Source organism: Zootoca vivipara, chromosome 11 (assembly GCF_963506605.1).
Source record: "Zootoca vivipara chromosome 11, rZooViv1.1, whole genome shotgun sequence".
Taxonomy (NCBI): domain Eukaryota; kingdom Metazoa; phylum Chordata; class Lepidosauria; order Squamata; family Lacertidae; genus Zootoca; species Zootoca vivipara.
The window spans coordinates 44,352,437-44,379,723 of NC_083286.1; the positions used below are offsets into that span (position 1 = coordinate 44,352,437).

The 27,287-nt window shown below is 43.1% G+C and overlaps 1 protein-coding gene across 1 annotated transcript in view; it reads left to right on the forward strand.

Moving 5' to 3' along the window:
- Positions 1 to 2,999: 2,999 nt before the first annotated feature.
- FGF10 (fibroblast growth factor 10) overlaps positions 3,000 to 27,287 on the forward strand; it is an 89,478-nt gene continuing 65,190 nt past the window's right edge. Inside the window, exon 1 of the mRNA XM_035100430.2 lies at positions 3,000 to 4,600. Within this exon, the coding sequence (XP_034956321.1) occupies positions 4,207 to 4,600 (394 nt within the window). The 5' untranslated portion in view covers positions 3,000 to 4,206. The remainder of the gene's footprint in view (positions 4,601 to 27,287) is intronic.

Sequence of the window (27,287 nt, forward strand, 5' to 3'; positions counted from 1 at the left end):
CCCGCATCCCTAGATAAATGCCATGTACATGCACATAAACCGAAGCATGCGTCCCTTGCGTGGCTCTCTTTCTAGATTAGGGATTTATATCTTTATAAAGGGGGTCAACCTATCCATTGAGCTGAAATTTACCTCTACAAGGGCAAAATGTATCACAAGCAGGTATATCTGGTTAGCCGCTGTCAGGGCCACATTTAGGTTTGATGAGGCCCTAAGCTACTAAAGGTAATGGTGCCCTTTATATGTTCAGCTGTCCTTTGTCAACAACAAATTGTCACTGTTTTTGTTTGTTGAATATATGCTATATGGTATTTATGGACCTAATAGGTATCTAAAGCCATTTGCACATGTTGCCATGCAACCAGTCCATTCCATGCAGAATGTAGGCACCCAATTTATAGAAATGAGCAAACCAGTGATATTTTAGGGAGCAGGCTAGCAGGCGGGGCCCATTACTACAGTGTGGTGTAGTGGTTAAGAGTGGTAGACTCGTAATCTGGGGAACCGGGTTCGCGTTTCCGCTCCTCCACATGCAGCTGCTGGATGGCCTTGGGCTAGTCACCCTTCTCTGAAGTCTCTCAGCCCCACTCACCTCACAGAGTGTTTGTTGTGGGGGAGGAAGGGAAAGGAGAATGTCAGCTGCTTTGAGACTCCTTTGGGTAGTGATAAAGTGGGATATCAGATCCAAACTCTTCTACATCATAGGAGCCTACACAACACACAACCCTGTTGCTGTATGATTTTTATTTTATTTGTTTTTTTATCTTATATTTTGCAAATGTACATCCAGGTATTTTTTCCTTTAAATTTTTTGAGGGCCCCCAAGAGAGTGGGGCCCTAAGCTATAGCTTGTTTAGCTTATACGTAAATCTGGCACTGGTCACTGTGAGAACGGGATGCTGCTGAACTAGATGGGCCATTGGCCTGATCATCAAACGTTTCATTCATAACCCTAATAAGCAGCTAGTTATATCATTGAGTGAACTGGATGGCAGTAGATACCCATAATTTCTGGGGCCTTTATGTAATTGTCCAATGTTCACATTCCCCCTCCTTTATTATATAAACTTGCCAATTGTGAACTATGCAACTGATGAAGTAGTCCATGAAAACTTATGCCATAATAAAATTGAAAAGCTGCCACATAATTCTTTGTTGTTTTTACAGACAGACATGGCTATGCTTCTGTATGTTCCCAATAGCTTCCCCCCTTTTCTCTGTAAATAAAGACCTCAACCATTCCCTAAATCCAATGCCACCCCACAACTTTCCGAAGCATTTAGCGCGTGGATCAAACATTAAGAACAGCTATTTCAGAATGGCACAAACAACGTAATAAAACACATGAATTCCAGAACTAGACTTCTTTTCTTTTTCTTTTTCATTTTGAAGGCTGTTTAAATGTTTCCCCCAGAATCAAAGCCCATAAATTTCAGGAATGAGTCTTTGGTAACAAAGTACACATCATAATTAAAGAAAATAATTCCTAATTTTTCTGCTGCAGCATTACCAATATCGTACACTCTAAAGCCCAAGCTAATGAATCAATCCAATCTGAGAACTATTTGTTCTGTACATATGTTCTGCTAGTCAAGGAAAAATTGATTCCAAATGCATATAATACAAATGCCCTGGCTATTTTCCCATTGCATTCCATGGATCAGCATTTTATTCAGATCATGCTTTCTTCCAAGTAAGCCGTATGTTTACATATGAGATAATTTCTTTCTTTCTGTCTTTTAATTTGGAAGGCTAATGTTGCAATAATTACTTTATGCTGGCGTATGCCAGCACAACACTGTCATGCCATGTAACTCTCTAACAGCAGAGTAATCTCACAGGTCCTTAGGAACGAGAGAGGGGAGAGAGAGAGAGAGAGAGAGAGAGAGAGAGAGAGAGAGAGAGAGAGAGAGAGAGAGAGAGAGAGAGAGAGAGAGAGAGAGAGAGAGTGTCTCTGATTCCTTAACATAGAGGAAGGTATACAAATTTGGCACATCCCACTGGAAGCCTGTTAAGTGTTGGCAACAACAGAGTTCACCACAGGAAAAGCCTACTATATCTGTCATGATAGCCCTTGTGGAACATGACAAATTCCCTGGGAGGGGTGGATAATAACAGCACCTTCTGTGGGAAATAAATCACTACTTGCCCTTCATAAACAATAGATGGTTACAAAAAAAAAGTTTTCAAAATGGAAAATGTGCTTCTTTCTGGTAAAGGAAATTGCATTAATAATAATAAAAAAACAGACAGATTTTATGGGCAAACCTTTGCAATGCCAATAAAAGTCCCCCCCCATTTCCCCCTCTTATTTTCTTTTGAAGTCCAAGGCGTGATTTGGTAAGTTGAGTCATGTTAGCAATTAGAAATTGGCTCATTTAAGGGGGGCTTATTTCACGGTGAGTTGGGGGGTGATAAATCTTGAGACGCTCAAAAGGAAGAGTAAGCTTTAAAAGTGCAGTTCCCCCCCCTCTTTTTTTTGTTTCAGCAACGGAAGCCAGAAATCACTGATTCGTTAAAATAAATGGGAGAGGGAGTAAGAGAGAAAGAAAGAAAGAAAACGAGAGAAGGAGAGAGAGAGAGAGAGCTGGAGACCTCCAGGGAAGTTAGCAGGAGGGGAAGCAACGGCATCTAATTATGCTTCCCTTTTATACTCGCCTATATAGATAGATAGATATAGATATCTGTATTTCCCTCTGACCAGTTTATAAACTGCTTTCTTAGAATCTGTCTGCACTCATATTCTTTCTTCCAAATCTTGCCCACGGCCTCCTTTCTTTATAGAAGGGGCGCTGGGGGGGGGCGGGAGGAGTGAGAGAGTCCGTCAGCAAAGCAACAAGCACCAGGTGGCTCTCAACTACACACTGCCAAAAAAATAAAATAAAAATCCTTCTCTAGAAAACAAGTTTTAAAAAGAGGGGGAGAAGGAGGAGGGCTCCCTAGAGGGGATTGGCTGAGAGTGGAAGACAGGAAAATTAGTAAAGCATGAGTCTCTCAAGCCATGCTGGTGGCCAGAAGGACTGCTTGAGGAGCAATTAGCTGAAGGCTGCTGCTTGCTGCTGCTGCTGCTGCTGCTATAGGAGAAGAAGCAAAAAGGGAAAAAAAAGAAAGGAAGGAAAAGGAAAAGAGGCAGATTCTGTTGGAGTCTCTCTCTCTCTCTCTCTCCCGCTCCCAGTAGGCGCTTGCTCATTGCAACTTGCAAAAGGGTTTCAGATGTCCTAGCACCGCTGCTTGACCCCCTGCAAATAAAACTTGACCACCAGAGGCACATCCCACCTCTCTCCTTCCTAATCTCTAGCATTTAGGATACAGCTTCCAACCTGTTGGCAACCCTGCGGAGAGAGAGGGGGAAAGGACTTGTTTTGCAATCTTTTTTCTTTTCTTTTTCTCCAGGAAATATATATATATACAGTATATATTTGAAATACAGATATCTATTTCTGGAAGATTCAAGAGAGGGGGGTGCAAGCCCCTGTTTTCTGCTTCTGAGAAGGACTGCATTTCTGGGCTTCGGTGAGAGGAAGGTGCAGAAGTTGTTCAGGGTGCGGGGGCGCTGACCCCCCTCCCGTTTCGCTTTTGCTTTCTCTCGGATTTTTCCCCCCCTTGTCCACCACCACCACCACCACCGCTGCAAGTGTCGTCGCTCGCCCGCCTTGTCATCTCTCTCTCTCTCTTTGCAGACTTTCCTCCTTTGCCTCTCTGGGAGATGGTGCGCAGGGCGAAATAGCCTCGCGCGCTCGCAGCGGCAGCAAAGCGGCAAACCAACCCCCAGGAGCCTGGTGATGGGGGGTTGAAAGGCCTGGGGGAAGAGAAAGAGGGAGAAAGAAAGATAAAGAGCGCCAAGGAAATCTGCAAGCCAACCAACCGCCTGAGCTCGCCCAGAAAACTGTAAGGCAACTTCGAGTGTGCGTGCGTTTTTTTGGAAAGGACTCGAAGGATTAATAAAAGGAGGGCGAAAGAAACCGAACCAAGGAGAGCGAGTGGAAGTGGGGCGAATCCAAAGTGGAGCGAAGGCACCGTTTCCTGCGGAGCGCTTGGCCCCCTGAGGCATGGAAGTCGGCGCCCTCCCTCCAGGCCAGATCAGCGCGCCGAGGTCTGTGAGCAGGAGGGCCCCCCATCAGCTGTCCCCTCGCCTCTCCCCGGGGTTCCCCCTTCCAGTATGTTTCTTTTCATGAGGCATCTCCCCGCGCCCAGAGCTTCAGTACAATGTGCAAATGGAGACTGATACAGGGTGCCTCAGCCTTCGCCCACCTGCCTTCCTCCTCCTCCTCTTCCTCCTCCTCCTCCTCCCGCCGCCGCCGCCGCAGCTTCGTCTTCCTGCTGCTGCTCTGGATGTCGTCGTCCCTGGCTGCCCCCTGCCATGAGCACGGCCAAGGCATGCTGCTCCTCAAGGCCACCAACTCTTCGTCGTCGTCGTCGTCGCCATCCTCCTCCTCCTCTTCCTCCTCCTCGCCTGCCAGCGCGGGGAGACACGTGCGGAGCTACAACCACCTCCGAGGAGACGTGCGCTGGAGGAAGCTCTACTCTTACAACAAGTTCTTCCTCCGGATTGAGAAGAACGGCAACGTCAGCGGCACCAAGAGGGAGAACTGCCCTTATAGTAAGTCTCTCTCTCTCTTTTTTCTCCCCCCCCCCTCGCCTTTCCCTCTAAACGCGGGGATGGTGGCGTCGCGCAAGGAAGGTTGGCGCTCTGCGCGCGCTCAGAGGCGCCCTCGCCCTTTGGAACCGAGCGCGCGAGAGGAATTGCGTAATTGCGCCCTGGTTTTATGTGTGTGTGTGAGAAGAGAGGGAGAGCCAAGCCTTCCTTCGAGCGAAGTTCTCTTCACAAACTCCTTCCCAAGGCAGTGTTGAAATGGCTTGGAGCGTTACTATTACCGTCCTTTCCATCTCTCGCAGAGGTGGAATCACTGTGGAAAAGAAAGACAGAAGCTTTCGTCGTGAAGCTTTCTCTCTCTCTCTCCCCTGCCTCTCTCAGCATCCCTTCAGGTCAGCGCTGTCTCTCCCTCGTCACTAGGATAACCAACCGGCCCTTTGCTGCGCCTTAGCCGGGGCAGGAAAGTGTGAGGTCGTCGGGAAAGGCGGGAAGAGCCAGGAGAGTTCCGAGCACGAGTGTCAAAAATGAATTAATAAAACCGGTGTGCGCGAGTGTGTCTGCTCACACTCAGACCTTGCAGATCAAAAGGCTCGGCGAAGTGAAGGAAGGGGCTGGGACTGAGGGAGCTCTGGCAATATCCTGACCCCGAAGCAAATGCTCCCTTTTGACGGTGCTTTTTAAATTGAGGGGTGATCTCTTCAAAGGGAGGGGAGGGTAACTGGCAGATAAAACGCGCAAGATCTCTTTTATATTATGGCCAGTGGGTGCTTGAGGGTTCCCCTTCTCTTCTCAATTCCCCCCCTAAATTTCATTAGCTGGAAAAGCTGGTACCCTATGGAGTTTGTACCGTGACACTCACGGGTTTTGTGTGTGTGTGTGTGTGTGTGTGTGTGTTGTGTTGTCAAACTCTATGTGTGGCTTGGTGGCGTCCTGTCAGTCCTTTCTTTCTCCCCCTCGCCCTGCTTTAAACGGTCTCATGTTGCATCCCTGAGAGCGCCTTGTAAACATCTGGGGCTGCATCAAGTCATCCAGACCTCACACACATTTCGCTGTCATTTTTTTTCCTTTTTAAAAAAGAAGTCATTCTCACATATATATCTCGAAAGTCATGTGTATAGCTCTCTTTCCAGATAGAAGTGGATAAAAGTAGCTCTTTCTTTAGTTGTTTCTCACAGCCTGTTTCATGATAGTTTTAAGCGATTCTGTCCTGGTGGGTGGATAAATAAATAAATAACTGCCAAGACAAATGTCTCTAGATAAGCTGATTTTTTAAAAAAAATTGCCTCTTGATGTTGGTTGGGAATCCTCGAATTCCTTTTATTCATTGTTTTGTTCACGCGTGGCCCTTTCTCACTCACTCATCTCATGTTTATCCTCACAACAACCCTGCAAAGTAGATTAGACCTAATGATGACATGGTGAATGTGAGCAGGTTGATCCGGTTTGTTTCAGGGAGTGTGTGAAGGTGTGAATACTGATCTTTCCTGGCCAAATCAGTCTACCACACTAGCCTCAGGAGACAGTCAAGAGAGAAACAGGTACACTTCTTTTCTTTTTAAGTACACTGCTCTACACACACACACACACACACACACACACACACATGACCTATAAATAGTGTGTAGTGTGTAATTAACTCTGTGCCTCACAGTTATAGATGAACAGAGCAGTGCCAATTTTATCCAAACAAGAAGCATAGCTAATGGGGAGGCTTCTTTAAACAGAAGGCAATGTGCAAGTTTGAGAAGTGTGGACAATGTTGCATCTTGCAGAAGATAACCACCGTATAACTCTCACCAACCCATTTATTTGTGCTTAGTTGGTTAAGGCAGCTGTGCTTTTAACAACTCTTGCATTCCTCTGCTGTGGCCCCTGCCGGCTGGCTACACTTGACACTCTGTCTTCTTTCACAGGCTTGTGTTATTTATTATCACATGTGTCAATGTGTGCAGCGGGAAATGCTTGCTCCGTTGAAGAGCCACGGTATATGCCAGAGACATTGTTAAGTTCAGGCTTTGTGAAGCAGTAGTGCCAGAAAGCAATCATATGACACAGAGTATTCTGGGATGTCTGAGGACTGCTTCATGGGTTCCAGGAGAAGCAGGTACATATTAAATATTGTACAGTGCAGCATATTGTATTGGTGCAGTGATGAACTGGGAGTTGAGACCATGAAGACCTGGGTTCAAATGACTAGAGCAGTCATCTTCACTAAGCTTCACCTACTTTGCAGGGCTGTTGTGACACAGAAATTGGACATCCACCTTGAGATCCATGGAAATGATACTATTAATATATATATTTTTCAAATATATAATAATAATAATATCAAACACGCTCAAAGCGTTATGCTTGTGATAAATGTGCAGCAAGCAAACTCAGAGTTTTCCTATACTGCCTCTGACCAGAGCTGTCCAGACAACAAACCGTTTTCATGTGCTCAGTGAATGTGCAAATGTTAGAATGGGATTGGCCAGGGTTCCTGCTCAGAGCCTTGCATATACACTCATGCCAAACAAACATGGACTGTCAGGTGGCTGGCCAGTGCTGGTGTTTAGGGGCAATGTGGCTGGTGGCATGAACCCCTTTCACAGATCTGTATGAACAGCCAGCCAAACCTTCTTGAGAGCTTTGTGCACAGAGAGAATGCAATATGGTTGAGGCCATGAGTCTCTATTCTCTAAAGACAGCCTTAGCTCTGCATATTCGTCCTTCCTGCTGTGTTCATGAAAGCACATTGCAGGGTGCCAGAATTGCTCCCCAGGTGTGTGCTGGGTATGCCATTTGAGGAACTGAGCACATACAGTTGCCCCATTTTTATGTGGTGGTAGTATTAAATTCTGCATGCTAAATATTTACTGTGTACTTGTGTCGAGCCGGCGTTGACATATGAAGCAGACCTTTGTTTTCGACTGGCTGTTATCTTTATTCATGTAGGCATCTCCTCTTACAGAGCTGGCTCATTGTGTTTACGGAAAGTGCAGCTCTTAGGGCTTGTGCTTTTCTTTTCTTTTTTTGCCTTTGCAGGATTTTCTCTAGGGTATATTAGTTTTATCCTAGAGATGTTGCCATCTGTCATCACCTTATGTTAGAAGTAGGCTGCATGTATTCTGATCGGAAGTTCCCCTCTGCTCCTTCTCCGTCTCACAACCCTAGAATTAAGATTTACCAAACGAAGCTGACAGGCAGCCCTTTCCAAGGCAGGCTTCTTTGCGTAACTTGCAGAATTCAACCGCTGCAAGATATAGTGATGGATGACAGCTTAAACTGCTTTGAAAAGGATTATTAGACTCATGGAGGTCTGTCAACAGCTATTAGCCATGATAGCTTAATGGAACCTCCACAAACAAGTGGAGTATACCCCTTAGTACCAGGTGCTGGACAAACATGCTAGAGAAGGCTATTGATTCCATGCCCTGCCTGTTCGCTTCCCAGAGCCATCTGGATAGTGTTTGGGTCAGATCCAACAGGGCAGTTCTCATTCTTTCCCATTCCGAACCTGCTGCCCTCTCAGCCACAGTGCATTCTGTCTTCCTATGCATTTTGCTGTTGGAAATAGAACTTTGTTTGGTCATAATTCTGTCCTTGGAAAATAACATAGTGACATGGGTTGCCACCTGGCTCTCTGCCTCTCTGCCTCTGTAGCTTTTTAACATGGCCCACAACTTGACACACAGTTGTGTAGGGTGGTAGTGCTGCCATTGCAACCCACTTTAGATCAGGCTGTGATGAAGGAGTGGGTCCCCACTCACGAGTTGATGACCAATGTGCTAGAGAAGTGGATGCAAATGGTCTGAATGCACCATCAGTCTATGCTTCCCACAGGAAGATATCTGTTAGATACATCTCCCATTAAAATTAACTTCCTTCCAGTAGCACCTTCGAGACCAACTAAGTTTGTCATAGGTATGAGCTTTCGTGTTCATGCACACTGATTCAGATACCTTCCGATACTTGGTATCTGAAGAAGTGTACATGCACACGAAAGCTCATACCTATGACAAACTTAGTTGGTCTCGAAGGTGCTACTGGAAGGAATTTTTTATTTATTTTTTGTTTCGACTGCGTCAGACCAACACGGCTACCTTCCTGTAACTAAAATTAACTTGTGACTTTATGTTAACAGGAGACGTATCTAACAGAGAACCCTGCAGGTGGTTTATCAGTGTGACCACAGAAGAAGACCTTTGAACAGATATTCACAAAAATAAAACCCACATTTTATTTTCAGCCCTTTGGGACACATTCTCTTTTGTTTTGGGGTTCATTTTGGGTGCTCTTCAGTTTGTTTGTTTTTCCGCATTTCTTGCCCCATGGGGCCTGTTGCAAGTAGCGTTCACATGGAACGTTTGCCGCCTGGGTAAGCTGGGGTGCAGAGCACTTCAGGTGGCAGGTAATGGCTGCACCTAATGGCAGCAAATTGCCAGCTGTCCGTTTGTTTGCAACCTGAGCTTTCTACCGCAAGTGCCATTATCTTGGGCAGATGCTGAGGATGAACATAGATGGGTGCTTGGGAGCAAAATTCAGAGTGACGCCGGGTGGAGGACATAACTTGGAGCCTTATTTAAACTGATTTTCCTTGCCTGTGCATGCAGCACTAGCACAGCAGAGTTCAGGGCAGGCTTACTATGTCAGTTGCTGCTTTTGCGCACATAGCGGCTAAGTATCTGTTTTGACAAGGCATAGGGCATGTGCCGTGCAACCTGGGCTAATTCTTCGTGCCAATTCTGGAGTCATGCATTGAAATGGGTCCTGACTTCACTGGGCCTAATTCCCTAGGTTATGCTTAGGATTTCAGAGGGGAGAATAAACAGAAAGTTGGGGAGAGTAACCAGCACCCGCTGATTAAAGTAGCTTCAACAAGATTCATTTCCATAGCAGGTTTGCTCTATAAATACTGTGTATTAAGCACTAAATAAAGGTTTACTTTGGCAGATGTTTTCCAACTTGATTACACAGAGCTATTACCTCAGCCTTTTCTATACCTTTAGGATAATGGGAATTGGGGGTGAATTATGGTGGTTCTGTCAAAAGTCTGGGACAGCTTGCATAATTTAGCATTGCTGGAGTATATCTGTCACTAGATACGCGTAGGATGGCTTGGGTTTTTGTTTTATTTTCTTTGCAGTTAGAGCTTTGCCCTGAAACTTGACCACTCAGCACTCCTTCTTACCTCAACGTTGCAGCTGCAAAGGTCCCCCTGAAAAGCTGCTCTTGAGAAGCTGATTTCCAGGAGTGAATAAAGCAGCTGTAAGTCTCTCTCTGATGATGATGACTTATAACATGTGTGAAATAATAGTTAGGAGTAAGCACTCCAGCTTCACCCCAGAGGCGGCCCATGAAAAGTTTGAGGATTGGGTTTGTCTCTCCTCCTCCCCCCCCCTCTGTCTCATCTGTAGTAGATTGCAAAATAGAGGACCAAATTTTGGGATGTTTGCAATTCTGTCCTAAACATGATTACTCAGAATTAAGCCCTAAAGAGTTTAATCTGTCTTACTTCCATTCTGGATAAGCTCATATAGGATTGCAACCCCAGTATTGGTCTAAAGATGGAAAATGTAGACCCATGTGAATTTCACAGTGATAAGCTAATGATGCGGGGGGGGGGGATAGGTGCTTGTTTTTGTAGTTGCAATCTTAGGGTTGCATTAGGAATATGTTCTGCTGATCTTTCAAGCAATAGTTTTTGGGGCTTCAGGCACTGAATAATAAAAGTTGTCCAAAGTAATTTGAAACTGGGGAGCAAAGCGAGTCAATAGCCTAAGGATGCATTACACATAAACCTTGACAGCTGCTTTTTTCCTAGGGAAAGGCCATTTTGGTAGGGGACAGTTTCAAGCAGAGAAGTGCAGGGGATGGGTGCCTAACCCATTCTCCTGCCGCTCTTCTTCAGTGATTTCTCCTCTTGCCACTTTTGTACTGCAGCTATCCCTCCCCAAGCTGATACACGCACCCAGCCTTGTGAATTCCAGTTAAATTGTAACCCCTAGGAAGAAAAGCACCAAGGGGAGAGGGAGCTGCAGTGGGAGAAATGACAGCCACCTAAAAGGTTAAACACACACATGCACACACTATGGCTTCACCAGTGGCAACTGTTAACAAGGTTCTTTAAGACCAGGATCCAAATCCTCACTCAGCCATGCATCTCATGGGGAAATGTGGAATATAAACACAATAGGTAAAGCGACCCTGACCATTAGGTCCAGTCGTGACCGACTCTGGGGTTGCGCGCTCATCTCGCATTATTGGCCGAGGGAGCCGGCGTATAGCTTCCAGGTCATGTGGCCAGCATGACAAAGCCGCTTCTGGCAACCCAGAGCAGCACATGGAAACGCCGTTTACCTTCCCGCTGTAGCGGTTCCTATTTATCTACTTGCATTTTGACATGCTTTCGAACTGCTAGGTTGGCAGGAGCTGGGACCAAGCAACGGGAGCTCACCCCGTCACAGGGATTCGAACCGCTGACCTTCTGATCAGCAAGCCCTAGGCTCAGTGGTTTAACCCACAGCGCCACCTGGGTCCCCTATAAACACAATATAAATAATAAATAATTTCACAAAGAGGGGGTTGCATATTCACAGGGGTATGGGCTATTGAACAGTGGTTTCCAAACTTCTCCTTAAAGAACCACTTTCAACTTCAACTTGTTTACTGAAGAGATGCTTCCTGCCTGCCGTAGAACCCCTCTGTGTACTTGCGGAGGATTCTGGGACATATTGTAGGCTAGGGCTAAGAAACCTTGGGCCCTCCAGGTGCTGCGGTACTGCGCTTCCCATCATCCCTCACTATTGGCCATGCTGGTTGGGACTGATGGGAATTGGAAGTACCACCTCATCTGGAGGGCCACCGGTCCCTCATCCCTGTTCTTCTGCTTTGAACAAAGTTGGCTTCTGTTGCACCTACGCCCTAGAACACACTCATTGTTCTCCAAATGGCTTCACAAGCTGTCTTTCTGGGAAGTTTGTCTGCCATTGCTATTGTCATTGACAAACTCCGATGGGTTCCTGAAGATCCCTAGCATTTAGTTTGAAAGCTACTGCTATGTAGCCTAATTCATGTCACAGGGGGTTTATTCCCAACGTAGCCTGAGTCCAGCGCCTCAGTTTTTAAACCATCAAACAATAGTATGGCTGGTTTGCACTTGCTGAACAGGCTTTGCAGTGCCTGGTTACATAAAAATGTTGGTTCCTCTTGAGTCTTTGCTGGCCATTATATTAACATGAAGGACTGTTGGAAAGGTTACAATGGAAATAGGAATGTGACGAAGAACAGGTGACCATGAGAAGGAATGAATCTTTTAGATTAGACAGCAGTTCTTGGATGCTTTATGGGAGAAGGATAAGTGGACAGGTCAATCCGCTTGCTGAAATACTGTTACGGCGCTTCCTATATCAGAGTAGCATTCTGTTCCCGGATTCGTTGTGAAGGTTATTACACACCACTGACGCAGGGATGCATCATTTAGGGTTGACCCGAGTTAACATTCTCTTAGCAATAAATGTTAAATGCAGCCTGGATGCAATAAATTAGGCATTTATTTGTTTTTTAAAAGTACGCATGTCCAATTCAATATCCTTCTGCCTTCCAGTCCACTTTCCCTTTGCGTTGCATCTTTAGATTGTAATCCTGAGGCCAGGGACCATCTTTTCCTGCATTGATCTTTAAGCTGCTCCGGGAGCCTTCTTTGGATGAAGAGAGGGATAAAATTATTAAATAAATAACTGTTACTTGAGTCTTCCTTCCAATTAGGACTCCTTTATTATCTATAACTGGTGTTTGGATGTTCCCCTGACTACAGCATTATAAGTGATGCAGTTATATGTCTCACTCTAACCATGTCACTTAGAAATCACTGATTGCTGTAGATTGTGCCCAGCTTGGGATAAGGCAGGCATAGGCAAACTGGGTCCTCCAGATGTTTTGGGACTACAACTCCCATCATCCCTAGATAACAGGACCAGTGGGCCAGGATGATGGGAGTTGTAGTCCCGAAACATCTGGAGGGCCAAGTTTGCCTGTGCCTGGGATAAGCCTTTGTTGTAGTCACATGAGACTTTGAATGGAAATGCAGTAATTGGTTTTCATTGTACTAAAAGCATTGCATAAGTATGCTGCTCTCTTTTTTCAAATATGTCCTAAAAATACAAATGGGATAAATTTCTCTGCCATCAACACTGCTCGTCTTATTTCGAGATTGGGTCTAATCTGTAAATTTGTCCATGTCGGCAATCTTGGGTATCAGTTTCCAGTCTTGCTCTGATTGTTTTGAAATTTAATGGGGAACTGCTTAGTTTCTTTCATTTTGGGGGAGGGAGGACTACATACATACATACATACATACATACATACATACATACATATGTTTTGAAAAATGTATGTGGCAAAACTGCTATTTGGCTATTTTCTTTCAGTACCTTTCACATTAAGAGACAAATCTTACCCATTGTCAAGAGTAATTAAATCATTTCAACAATTTTATAAAATAAGTGAGATAATGGCATGGTAAATTTAGAGCTAAAACCTTTATACTGAATGAAAATGCTTCTGTAAAATCACATTAAATGTTCCTTCAAAGTATCATTTTGCATGTTAAACAAGTAAATTGGTTTTTCTTAGAAATAAGTCTTCACAATATTCCTGTTTTTCACTTTTTAATATAGGTTAGTTCATGATGCTGATAGATTTTTTTTTAAAAAAAATGACATCAGGAAAATAGAAAATTATATACAGCCTTCTAATAAATACTGCTGTTTCCTGGGTAGGGAAGTTGTTGCTTTTTATTATACCAACTGCTTTCTCATTTAAGCCTGGACCCTGGTTACATAATTTATAACCAGTGACTTACAACGGTGGGCATTTAGGATTTATGAATGCGGAAGGGATTGTATTCTTTAGTGTCTACATGACACTCTCCTGTTACCTTTACCACATTCCCATAGGGTAGACCCTCCACACACATCACCAAAGCTTTATCATAAATCTATTAAAAATATACAGTTGTAAGGAGCCTTTGTCTTCATAAATCTGATTTATAGCCACCTGCTAAAGATGACTGTGAAAACATTTGGTAAGAATCACCCTGACAACCTGAGAGGAGAACAACACAAAGGCCAAAGGAGCTTGAGTGTCCCACGCTATTTCAACGGGGCTAATCTTACGGCCCTTACATAAGCAAAAAACACATGCTCTGGTAGGGATTTTGCACAGGGAGATGGAGCATGGCATAGGACCATAAAGTAGGAGAATTGGGTCATGGCCCCACCAACCTTAATCTGTCCTCAGCCAGCACCAGTACGACCCCTTACCTGCTGTCAGGAACTGGTTGGACGCAGAGGAATGGTAGGAGGAACCAGCTGGGGAACCCCCAAGGGAAGAAGGCTCAGAGCCCAGGGAGAGGTGGTGGGATGACGATGAGCAGTCAGAGGGAGAAGACTGGGAGCAGGAGGGGGTATCAGAGGCTGAAGAGGTAACAGGGCTTAGTGAGAGGAGAAGGTAGTTTCATGTGGCCACAGTCTCAGATTGCTTGGGGGAAACCTTGGAGAGCAGCTGTGGGGAGGCAGGAACCTTCAGTCTTAGCAACTGCTTCATAGGGGAAAGACTTACCAAAGATGAGTTGCTGTACTCATTAGGCCTGACACTCCTGTGCAGATCCTGTTTTTTGCTAACTCCACTTGCTTGGTGCGATTTACCGCAGCTTTGCTCCTTCGTACTTACAACCAGTTGGGTGGGTGACACTACCTGTCAGCTCCCCCCCCCCTTAATCTCATCGTCACCGTGTTGGAACAAGTTCTCAACCTCAAGAAAATTGATTATAAAAAGTGGAGAACTACAAACTGACAGCTGGTCTAAGAGCTCTGACAAGGTTTAAAAATGGTGCCACCTGCTCAGTGATAAAGGTGGTTTCGGTGGACTCTCAGTGATACTGCGATTATCAGGGGTGGTTAATACATCTTCAACATTTCATGAAGACCTGCATATCTGAGTCATCAGATATTAAAATGCCATCAGGTAAAACTTTCATATTCAGCCACTGAACTTCAAGTCACCCATTCAGCCGCTGTGTGAATGGGTTGAGAATGGGTGAATGGGTTGAGAAGCCAAGTGTACACGTGTCTCTCTCTCTCTGTGTGTGTATCGGTCTTACATAGCACCTTTAGCTTAGAAATAAATATTTTTGTATGCAAAGCACTCACATCTAAAGTACTTGCACTAGAGACTTGTTTAAGCCTTTGGGAATTCTCGGGGTTAATACGTTAGGGGACTGCATTCAGTTTTTTAAACCTTTGAAACAAGTTTTACAAGCCCTACAAATACTGTGTAGTTTTCCATTGGCTTCAGTGAAAAGTTTGGTGGGGACCATAGCCTACCTTCACTCTTGTACTTTAAAGCCCTATGTTTATTATTATTATTATTATTATTATTATTATTATTATTATTATTTATTATCATTAAGGCACAACAATCTACAGTAGAGCTGGGTGGTGAGAGCTTGTACACATACCCCACTGTAATATGAATAACATAATTATTAACCCCCCAAAATGTGTGTGAATGCACACATGTACACGAACTGGACATCTACCCACCCCTGCTTCTCACTCTATGGTGAAATAGATAGGGGAGCCTTGGATTACTCAGTTTTGGGGTCTAATTTGTTTAGGGATAACTTTTACTACAAAATCTTAAACCTTTTTGTACTTACCCCCCCCCTTTTTTAAAAACTTATCATGCTCCAGTCTGCTTTGGAATAAATCAGGATACATTCGAAAGCACACACGAAAAAAGAAAGTATAAACCATTTCTCAGAATTCTGTATTCTCCTTCTCCAGTGGGTGGGTTATTAAAGCAAGGTTAATTATATTTGATCCAGATTTTTATTTTTATTTTTACTCAAATGTGATCTGGGAGATATGAGGACCTTTAAAATGTGACTTGGGTCACACATTTAAATAACAGCTTTACAGGCATTCTTTGCTTTTAAATTAGGTCACTGGTGTTCTTTCTTTGAACACTCTGTTCTAATTGGAACAATAAATCATTGACGATATGCAGAATAGATTCCCTTCTAAGGTGGACAACTGGACTGTGCCTTATTACTGCTCCTAACATGTGCAGTGCATTCTGTTATTGCCTGTTAAGAGACATGGTGTCAGTATGAAAGCATTGCCTTGTTTCATTGTTCAGCTAAAGCCAATCTCCTCCTGCGTTTACTTGACGTTAATTAATGAATTGAGGCATACCTTCTACATGCCTTTTGCTGGCAGAATAGCTTAAGATATGTTAAATCAGGGTCATAGATGACACAAGAGATATCGCACTTGCAGATAAGCATTTATGTTCTAAAGCTTAGATATTTGCGAAAGCAAAACAAAAAACAAAAAAACAAAGCCCAGTAGCAAATAGATTTTTCTCTTATCCCTTTGCATAGGTCATAACTTACCCATCCCATACATACATACATGCAAAGGATTCTCTTTATTCCGCTTCCATTGATTGATCACTGTATCATTGTGGGTTCCTCATTCAGAAAATGTATTTCCTTTTGTTATACCACAGTCCTATGCTTATTTACCTGGGAAGAATTCTCACTGAACTCAGTGGGGCTTATGAATGAGCAGGCATGTATAGGACTACATTGTTAAATGTAGTTTATTAATCCTATCTCAATTTTATCCAGCTTTTCAGTTCTTCCAGCCCGGCCGGGGGGGGGGGGGGGGTTCAGCTAAGCGAATTGCAGATTTGTAATACAGCCAGATTCTTCACATCCTTCTGGTTCTTACTCTAATATACGAACATGATGTATGTAAACGGTGCAGAAGCTAGCTATATCTAACATGTTCATACCTCAGAGTTTTGCATTCAGGCCGAGGCAGAGTGCATTCATCAACTGGGTTTGCTTTATAGGCAAATCACACTGGTGGAAAGTAGTAGCCTTTGATTGTTCTGCTTCCACTTTTAGCCATTTGAATCTATGTTATTCAAGACCATTTATTTTCAGTTTGTAGTGTTGATTCCTACCCTTTTATTGCATCAATCCATGAGATTATTCAAGTCCTCTTAATCTACTGTGCATCTATTTAGGAGTAGGTTACATCAAAGTCAACTTGAGTTACTGAATTCTGCATTGGATTTGACTGTACACATCTGGACAGATAAATGAGTATTTCTTCTGTCTCCCACCCCAAGTAGAAACAGCTCCAGATTGCACCTGGGAAAGCTGTATTTTCCATAATCAAGAGTTGAAAGCTTGTTAAATATGGGCAATTATTATTGGTAGCTGCACACCTTAGTTGGACTTGATGGTTCTTCTCCCTATACAACTACTGGAGCTAGCGTACATAGCTTGGTTAGAAAATTAGATTTGATCAAGTAACAGGACTGCATACACGTTTAGATCAGGCTGCTCAAATGGCTTTTGAAATGTGAGCAGATTTGTCCTCACATTCCAGATGTTGCGGTGCAAGACCCAGAGGTGGACTTAGCCTATAAAAGAAAACGGACTTTCAATGTCGGAGGTGCAGCTCCCTGGAATTAGTTACCTGACAAAATCAGGCAGACACCTAGCATGTTGCTGTTTAGGTGCCTACTGAAGACATTTCTTCTTAGGAAGGCTTTCTCTAAGGTGTAAGCCAGTCATTCATGGAAGATGAATTTTAAAGCTGGTGAGATGTTTTTGTTGCTTGTGTGGCTGGGTTTATTCTTTTTAGTGTTGGATTGATATCATTGATTTTAGGGCTTGTGTTTTTTTTATTTTCTATATTGTACACTGCCTTGATGTTTTTATGCTATGAAGCAGTTTATAAATGCATTTAATAGGTAATGAATAAATATGTGTGTACCCTGGTGTAAAATTGATACATGTTTGCTGCAATAGCCTTGAGTGACTTTCCAAGCCAGCCCTGTTCATGCAGCAGCAAACAGAAACGTTTTCTGTTTACCACTCTGTTGGGTGGTAAATCAGAAACAAAAGCATGGGACAATGGATTAGGATAGGTTCATTGAGTAGCTATAGGCCAAGAAGACTCTTATCGATGCCTGAGTAAACTACATGTTGTAGCCATGGTGTTGGTGTTAAGAAGCCTATTTTCACATCCCCGCCTCCCAGGTGTTCTAATGATAAGTGATGGCAGAACATTGTCTCCGTATAAACCTGTGAATTCCTTCGGAGTTGCTGTGGATATTTACTTAATCTACAGTGGGTATAGGAGAGCTTCTTTTTGGACTTAATTTTTGTTATAGGAAAGAGGAGTTCTGTTCACATGCTGAGATCTTAGATGCATCTGGTTTCTGGTGGAAATATTGTTTCCTCTTCGCTTCACTTTCTAATCTATCTTCTCTTCTTCAGCCTATCCTGAATTCTCTTTCTGAGGTTTCCTGGCATTTACCCTTGGCTGATGGTTGGCGCAGTCGTTATTTCATCCTTTTCAGGGGATCACATAATTAAACTGTTAACAGTCAACTTACTTATCTCAATAGAAGTTTCTGTAGGGATTGGGGACGGGAATTTTCAGCACCTCTTCAAACTATATTTCCCAGGATCCTTGGGCCATGACAGTTTAAGTAACAGAAGCCTATGCACACTTTGGATATAGATAAATGCTCAGTTTCAAGAAATCATTTTAGAGCTATTCACAATCCTTTTTTTTAACCATTCTGAATAATTGACTGTTGCCATCAAACATCACCACCTCACTGATGCAGGCATCTTCAACCTTTTCAGATCCAGGACCCACTTTTTACCCAAATATGCACTTGGTGATCCATTTCTTAATCATTTACTATATATTTGCATGGTGCTCATGCTCCTCTTGTGACCCACATTGGATCAGACCACAACCCACTAGTGGATCCTGACCCACAAGTTGAAAACCAGTGCTCTAATGAATTTATGTTATGACTTGCATTTTTCACATTCAAATGCTACATTTTTAGGTGTATGCTTCGAAAACATGTGTGAAGAGTGGGAAGGAAGAAGAATTTTGATTCAGTTCACATTTAAAGGTGAACCTAATGTAAGTCACACTCTTCACAACAATATGCAAACTTCACACTTCTCCAAATTTTGCAGGGCAGAGTTTCTCCAGCCAAGTAATATGTACTGAAATGCATGTAATAGGTTAAAGTGATCACATAAAGGCATATATTAGTGAAACTAACATATAAAAAATGCACTATATTCAGGAAAACGGCTTTACAAACCTATCTATGTTAGGCAAAAATGTGTCTGTAAGGAGAAATGTACAGTAAAATGCTGATTAATTTTCATGAGGACTAAAAAATACCACATAAATGAATTTAAGGTTAGAAAAATGAAAAACTGAGAGAAATCGAAATTGTCAGATCTAACCATTGCTAGTGAAGAAGCCCTACAATTCATAGCCGTTTTAAATGGCTGAGAAGAACATCAGAATGTGTTGCTACTTCTGGTTAAATTGTCCAAATTGGCCTTGAAATATATACTTTGTGTATGTGTTAAGCTACCTTTTAAAAAATGGTGAGACTTTGTAACGGGGCTGGGGAACCTGTGACCCTTCTGAAGTTGCTAGACTATGGCTTTCTTCATCCCTGACAATTGGCCATGCTTGGAGTTGGAGTCGAAGAACATCTGGAACTCTAAGGCTCACTACCTTTGCTTTATAGAAACGAATTAAGTAAAGCAAACGAAAGAAATGTTATGATAATTCAGCATGTTATATGCTTCCCTGAGCTACCCTGCAATTAAACTCAGACATTTCAAATACTGAGGTGAAATATTACCTTATGCCTTTTAGTTAATATTAAGATATATACACTCATTCAAAAGTAGTATTCACAACTTTTGTGTTGTGCATAGAAATTGGCAAGTTGAGAGAGAGAAACCTCAGTGTATCCTGCCAAACACAGAAGCCTGTGAGATGCCAAAATAACAATGTTTGACATAGCCTTGTCCAGTTCTGGCACTAAGTGATGATATTTCAGCATGGCGTAGGTTGGGATTGGTTTGGAAACTGGGCTGAGGGGGAAGGCAGGCACAGTTCAGCCCCTAGCTAAATCCTTTCTTAGGCAGCATGCTAGGGGAAGTTGCACAGGCTTAAAATCTGTTGGCTTACTTATTTCATTGGCTCTCAATACAGCTTACAAAAATCAAAGTAAAACATAAAGACACAACTGAAGATATCAGGAATGCCTTAAGTTACAACTTTTAACACACACACACACACAGAGAGAGAGAGAGAGAGAGAGAGAGAGAGAGAGAGAGAGAGAGAGAGAGAATGCTAGTGTACAAATGCATCTCTTCCTTTACTTGATTCTTCAGTGCCCAATGACTCTCGGTTAATGTGTGAATTGTCTCAGTTGAAAAGTATTGAGATGAGATTCAAGTATAGGGTTGGAAGGGACCCCAAGGGTCATCTGCTCCAACGACCAGCAATTTCTGTGCCCCTTCCGTGAAGAACTGTCATATAGACTTATCCTCAACTACTGGGCTGAACAATCTGACAAACGTGCCTGGATAACTTTACAATCCGCCCCCCTTTCCAAATGCTTGTAGAAGTGAAGTGCTGCCCTTTAAGGTACCTATTCCACATGAGTTTTCAGTTCAAAAATGTGTGGTATGCAAGAAAAGGAATGAATTAATAACATCTTCCTGGTCAGTTACCTTCCCTTGGGCAGCTGTTGTTTTCTCTTTATGCTTTCCAGAGAGAATATTGCAAAGTCATGTTGTGTCATCAGAAAGATATAAAATAAAATTCAGTTCTGCCCAGTATATTTTTTTGGTTGTGATGTGGAAGCATCTTTCTAGGCATGTACGCATGCATTTAGCCAAATGTTTTTGGAGGTTTGGCAGTCACTGCATACATGCATTTATCTGGAGAGCCAGTCATCTGTGGCCATATGGTATGGTGGACTTGATCCTATCACAACCTTTTCTGATCGGGTTCTGATCAGAATAGAAAAAGAAATAGAAATAGAAATACTTTATTGTTACTGTACCACTTGTTTACAGTGAGATTAAACGAGCCCCACCCACCCACCCCCACAATCTCTCAGTCCTTGTTACACTCTGTGTGCTGTCGCATGACCACCAACCCCGAACGTCAGCTGCAATGTTGCTGTCTTCCATTCAGCAGCCTCACGGCCCATGGGTAGAAACTGTTTTTTAACCTGTTGGTGTGGCTTATCATGTTTCTATATCTTATGCCCGAGGGCAGGAGATTAAAAAGGTACTGGCCAGGGTGTGAGTCATCCCTGAGAATGTTTCTCGCTCTTCTGAGGCAACTGTCTCCCGCGATAACATCTAGCGGACTCAGGGAACAGCCCACAATATCGCATGCTGTCTTCACCACCCTCCACAGGGACTCTCTATCCATGGCTGTCAAACCAGCATACCACACCGTAATGCAGTATGAGAGTGTGTATGTGTGTATGGTGTGTATGTGGTAGAAATTGTTTCGCCCTGCAGCCAGATGCAACGTATTGGACCAGCTGCCAAGTAGTGTAGGCTCCCTGTTAACCATAGTTAAAGGACTGGGAGTGGACTGTAGCAGTGCACCAATCTGATCATGCAGTGCCTTATCTTATTGGGAGTAATGTGCGACCCACCTGCACCCCTGTATGCCACCATCAAGGCACTGGGTACTAAGTCAGAAGGAGGAGGAGGAGGAGTAGTTTGGATTTGATATCCCGCCTTTCACTCCCCTTAAGGAGTCTCAAAGTGACTAACAATCTCCTTTCCCTTCCTCACCCACAACAAACACTCTGTGAGGTGAGTGAGGCTGAGAGACTTCAGAGAAGTGTGACTAGCCCAAGGTCACCCAGCAGCTGCCTGTGGAGCTACACCACGCTGGCTCTCTTTAGGCAACATTTCATTGTCAGAATTAGGCAGCCCTTGAAGCACTGAGAATCTATGCCTCTTATGGATGGGTGGATTTGTCTCTTTGTGCTCCATGTCAATTTTACCATACGTTCATTCATAAATCCACTCTGTCCCATTTCTGCATAAACCTGCATTTAAAAAAAAACCCAAACAAAACCATGAAAAGTAATATTTAGATACACACCTCAATAATGTTGAAATAAGTATATCATCTCAATGTATGCATTTCTTTGAGCTGAAAACTGTGTTGCAAAGTTCAGATAAGTGTGAAATCTGAAGGATAATAGCATCTTCATCTATGCATTAGACTGGGACTTGTGAATTAGGTTACTTCCTTAAAAACATGGACTGAAAGAAATTCACCTCCCTGCTTAAAGCATCTTAGTTAGTATCTGTATCATACACAAATCAATACCTGTCGCACAAAATTAAAAGATCCCAATATACTCTGGCACAATACAGGAAAATCAATCATTTCATAGTAAAAGCACCAGTTGGAAACCGGGTGCTTCTAGTGGTAGATTTCCAGTATGATTTGAGTTAATGTGGTTTGATATTTGGCACTATTTGTAACCTTGAAAATTATCATAATTGTTTCTCTCTCCTGCAGATGCAATCCTCTGTGAATATGGTTTCACACAAAACCAGCAATTGCAAGATAAACAGCAGTTGATTGTGGTACTTTGGAAAGCCTATCTTGGCCCTAAAAGCCCTGTCTCTCTGTCTCTCTCTCTGGCAGGAAGGAGGGAAACATATCAAATAACATCTGCATTTAACATCTGAATATAGGTTTTCACCACTTGTCCCATGGAGAACTCTGTCCCTGATTTTCCTCCTTTCCCATGCATCCTCTCAAAAACATGTTTTTTTTATTCTTCTTTTATTTCTTGTTTTCACCCCATCTCCTTTCTGGAGAAGACAGCAGAATGTGTGTACACTACCTCGTGTAATAGATTTGGAAAGGGGGGGACTACACACTCAGTTGCCTTTTTCACCTGCAGCAACACAATTGCATGTATTTTTTGCACTTGTGGGGTTTTAAATGTATTTAAGGGGTTCGAAGATGGCATAGTTCAATAGCTGAGGTCCAGCTTGAGTCCATGTTGTACTTGGAGTTACTTTTTATTATTTTTGAGCACACATTCCTGTCCTTCGGTTTTCTGTCTTTCTTCTTCCAATTCCCCTTCACTCGAGGCCTGTTTTGGCACCCATCGATACTGCACTTTTATTTATTAAATTTCACTTTTGCCCTGCCCTGCCTGCAAGCAGCTCAAGGTAGCATACATAGTTACGATCATTGCCTCCTCATAAACAGCCTTGTAAACTAGGTTAAGCTGAGAGATAGTGACTGTGCCCAAAACCTTCATGGCTGAGTGGGGATTTGAATCTGGGACTCCCCAGTTCGAGTCTGACACTATGATTCAGGGATGGGAAGAGCCTGTGCCTCTCCAGATGTTGTTGAACTCCAAATCACATCAGCCTCAGCCAACATGGCCAGTGATCAGGACTGATAGGAGTTGGAGGAGTCCATCGACATCTGGACCACCACAGGTCCCCTATCCCTCCTATAAATGCTAACTCACACTTGGCCCACTTTACTGATCAGAAGAATAATAGTTCTGGTTTTGATTTTTTTTAATGCTACAATTTGTTTTTCTGCACAAGCATTTCAAGAATGTAAAAAAAAAAAAGTGTGTTCAACGAGGGGAAAGGAAAAACGAAAGACCTCTGAGAGTGAAGGGTGGAGATGTAATCTATATTGGATAATTACCTCAAGGAATACAACAGAACATAGTGGAGAAATTTCACTCACCAGTGAGGCCCCTATGGTAAGGTTATATAAGGTTCATTAATAAATCTAACTTGGAGATCAAATAAAAGCTGAATCGTTTGCGTAGAACAGCGCTGCAAGCCAAAGAACCTCATTAGTTTGAGAATGGAACTGCGTAAAACTTCTTGAAGGTCATTTATATGCCGAACGGACATATACCAGGACCAGCATTTTTTTTTTATCGTGTGCCCACATAAATCAGAGAAAGTAAAGCAAAATCAAATCAACACTAGGGTAGAATAAAGAATGTAAGCAGGAGGATGGTGCTATGTTCCCTTGCAGGTTCTCATTCGTCATCCCACAGGCTAGTTAGCAGTCAAGCTGCAAACTGGATTAACCTCCACAGCATACCTTCGCAAGGGATCTGCCAATTTGGACAGGTGCAGCCCAGGATAGCTTGCTCTCCGATGTAGCTTTGGATTCTGGGGGTGCAGCTTTAAGCTGAAGCTTTTACAGGGGATCCTGAGGGAGGCATACATCTAAGATCATGTGATGCCTTCGTTGGCACCCCTAAAAAGATTTCTGCATCAAGCAACAACTTTGATTAGCCACCCCCAAGTTTGCATCAACCAACACAGCCAGTGGTCAGGTAGAATGGTAGTTGTAGCCCAGCATCGCTGGAGGGCACCGGGTTGAGGAAGGCTGGCTTAGGTTGATTTTTTTAGGTTGATTTTGTAATCTAGCCAGCCATGAGTTTGAAACTATCTACCAAAGTGGTCTCTCCTTATAACAGAACTATTGCTTACTAAACAGTTTTGCCTGATAATGCCTGAAGGAATAAATAACACAGCTTCAGTGCTTTTTCGGCAACTTTCCCATCACCCCTCCTATGGGGGACAGGTTTTCCCCTCCCTCTCCCAACCTGGAGAGAAGTTGGGTTATTCAAAGGATAGACATTGGGATGACCTACAAATATTCCAGATTACTTCTCTCTTCGGCCCCAGTCAGCATGGCCAATGGAGGGGACCAGGTTGCTTATTCCAGTGTTTCCCAACCAGTGTGCCTCCAGATGTTTTGGGACTACAACTCCCATCACTCCTGACCACTGGTCTTGCTAGCTAGGGATGATGGGAGTTGTAGTCCCAAAACATCTGGAGGCACACTGGTTGGGAAACACTGGCTTATTCCATTACCAACGGCACCATCCTGAAGTCCTGATTATATAATAAAACAGCATCTGGAAGTGTTCAAAAATTCAGAAAGGAATTGATCTAGTCTGGTATTAGATATGTAACGAGCCCCTCCTATCTGTATGGTCACTTCTCCATGACCTGACTTAAGGGAATATGTGAAATTCATTTCAGTTAGCAAACGGTATTCTGTGGCTTTGCGCCTCAGACCACACACCCAGAAAGAAGCATCCAGATTTTTGCTCAAAATTTACCGTATTGGCTTTGCTTCCCGCATTTTGCCACATATACACTTGCAGACAGAGCTCACAGCTGATTCTGCTTATGGAACAGAAAGTGTTTTGCAATGGCAAAAGGTTCACAAAGGGAGGAGGAGTGGGAAAGAGAACGAGGGCTTCTACAAAGAGAATATTTTGAAAAAGGCAATGTTCCCTTCGCCACTGGTTCTATGCATGTGTTATGGCAGTGAATAAGGCTCAGACAGGATGGCCTGTGCTTGGGGTAATAATAATAAAAAGATACTCTGATGTGGCAAAGGGGTTTGAAGATGAATGTGTTTCCAAACTATTTCCAGTGCACCTTAAGAATCATACTAAGCCATAGGCCGTGCTGTTGACATGAGAATTCAGCATATTCATCATTCGTTCACTGCATTACAGCAATACACAATGGTGAATCCTGGAGCTGGAAGCAACCTCAGAGCTCATCTAGTCCAACCGTCCTGCTGATATAGTGTATCTACTGCTACAGCATATCTGATTGGTGGCCACCTGGGCTCTGCTTAACAGCCTCCAAAGGAGGATAGCGCATCATCTTCCAAGGCAATCTGTTCTATTGTCAGGACATTCCTCCTAATCTCTCACAATTTCAACCTTTGCTCAGCACAGAAGACAAATTTGCTGCATCTTTTTTTATGACAGATCTTCAGATATTTGAACATGGCCATCATATCAAGCTGTAATTGAGCCTTATTCAGGCTAGACATATCCAGGCATACTTTATAGAAGTCAGTCTCCAGGACCCCCACCCCCACACCATGATGGTGACATAAATGACCTCTCACCACATTTCTTGCAATAATCCAGTATTGATGGCAGTTGTCTTCTGAGCAAACCTTCGTACTAAAAACACAACATGAATGAGGGCAGGGATACACCAGAGAAAGAACAAGGCATGCCTGTTCAGCCTTTAAATGGGTATATGATCTAGAATTGGCAGCAAGTAGGAGCAAATGTGTGTATGTTTATAGGGGAAGCAAAATGCATGTGCATGGAATGAATTTGAAATATAATATCATGTTGACCAGAGTTGGGAACTTGTGGCCTTTCAGATGTTTCTGGCTTTCAGTTCCCATAATCTCTGACCAATGGCTATGCTGGGGGGGGGGGTTGATGGGAGTTGGCACCCTACAAAATCCGAGGGCCACAACCCTGACTTAAACCACAACACCAGAAAATACACTGCTTGTGAAACTGCCCGAAACATGGTCACTACCAGCCCTAATGTGTTTTCCCCCTTGCTTGTATCAAAATATTCCTGCCAAGTAATCATGCTCACTTTGTAAGACTACATTGGATATAAGAAAACCAGACATGCTTGCCTCACAGCCAGCCAGATCCTTACTGTTGCCTGAAGGATGTCTTGCTTGAAGGAGAGTTTTGCAATCCTGGTTCAGTTGATCTCAGCAAAGTGGCTATCCAGGAACTTGAGTTGGCCAATGATTTTGAGCAGCTGCAGGGCCACTTGTGAAGAGGCCACCTGGGAACTTAAATTTGTGTTGGACTAACAGTGGTCAAATAATCTGGGGTTAGACAGAAGGTGTTGTTGAGCAGGTGCAGGTGATCCTCTCCAAAATTCTTCAAGACCGGATTGATTGTGCACGAAAAAATTGTTCATGTTATGCTTTTAATGCAAAAGGTGAGCCATAAGAATGTTAATATATAATTCCTGTTTGCTGTGCAATATTATTACCCCTTTGAAGGCAGGTTGAAATTTTCTTTTGCAAATATTGTTTTGTACAGCTCCAGTTACGCAATAAAATTAATCAGATATGCTTAAGGGCCTTTGGCTGTTTACAGCACTTGCTATTAACTGCAATCTGCAGAGTATTAAGGGATGTGGTGGGGTGATCAATCTAATAAACTAAATGTGGCTGGGCACATGAATGTTAAAAGTTTTCTTTGGTGTGTGTTTTTGTTTTTTGTTATGGAGCTTGGGAAGACAATTTGTTATATCCTGTGAAGTTACATCTAATGCTATAATTGGCACAGTGCCTCTCTATGATGCCATTTTGGGTTACTTCCTAGCAGCCAATTCATAAAATTGACAAAAAGCAGGAGATTTTTTTTTTCCACCACAGTTTGGCACAATCCAGCAACAGCAAGCTGCATTTGGAAGCAGTCTCTTTTGTTCATGGAACCCCTTATTGACCACACTCTGTACATGTACAGAGAGTGATGCAAAGGGTAAACAGCAATAAATAAATAAAAATGCTATTTGTGAGTGCTAAACGTGGAACAAGCATTTGTGGGGTGAATTTTCTAAGACTTTTTTCCCCCAAAGAAAGAAATAATCTCTGAGAGATTTTGGCTCAGTTAATGCTGTTTAAAACTCTGTTGCTAATTCATATTGATGAATAATGGAATTAATTGGTGGAGGACTGGGAGGATTAGGAGACAATCATATTGCTTCCTTCAATAATATTAAAATAAACAATATTAAAACTGGACCTACAGTTACACCCAAAATTCATGGGTGGCGAAAGTCAGAAGGCTGTTTTGCAAAAAATAATAATTCTCCAGACAAGGACTGAAGTTTTCCAACAATTCAAAAAGAGTTCATGAAGGAGGAAAATTCGTGTGTGTGTGTGTGTGTTGT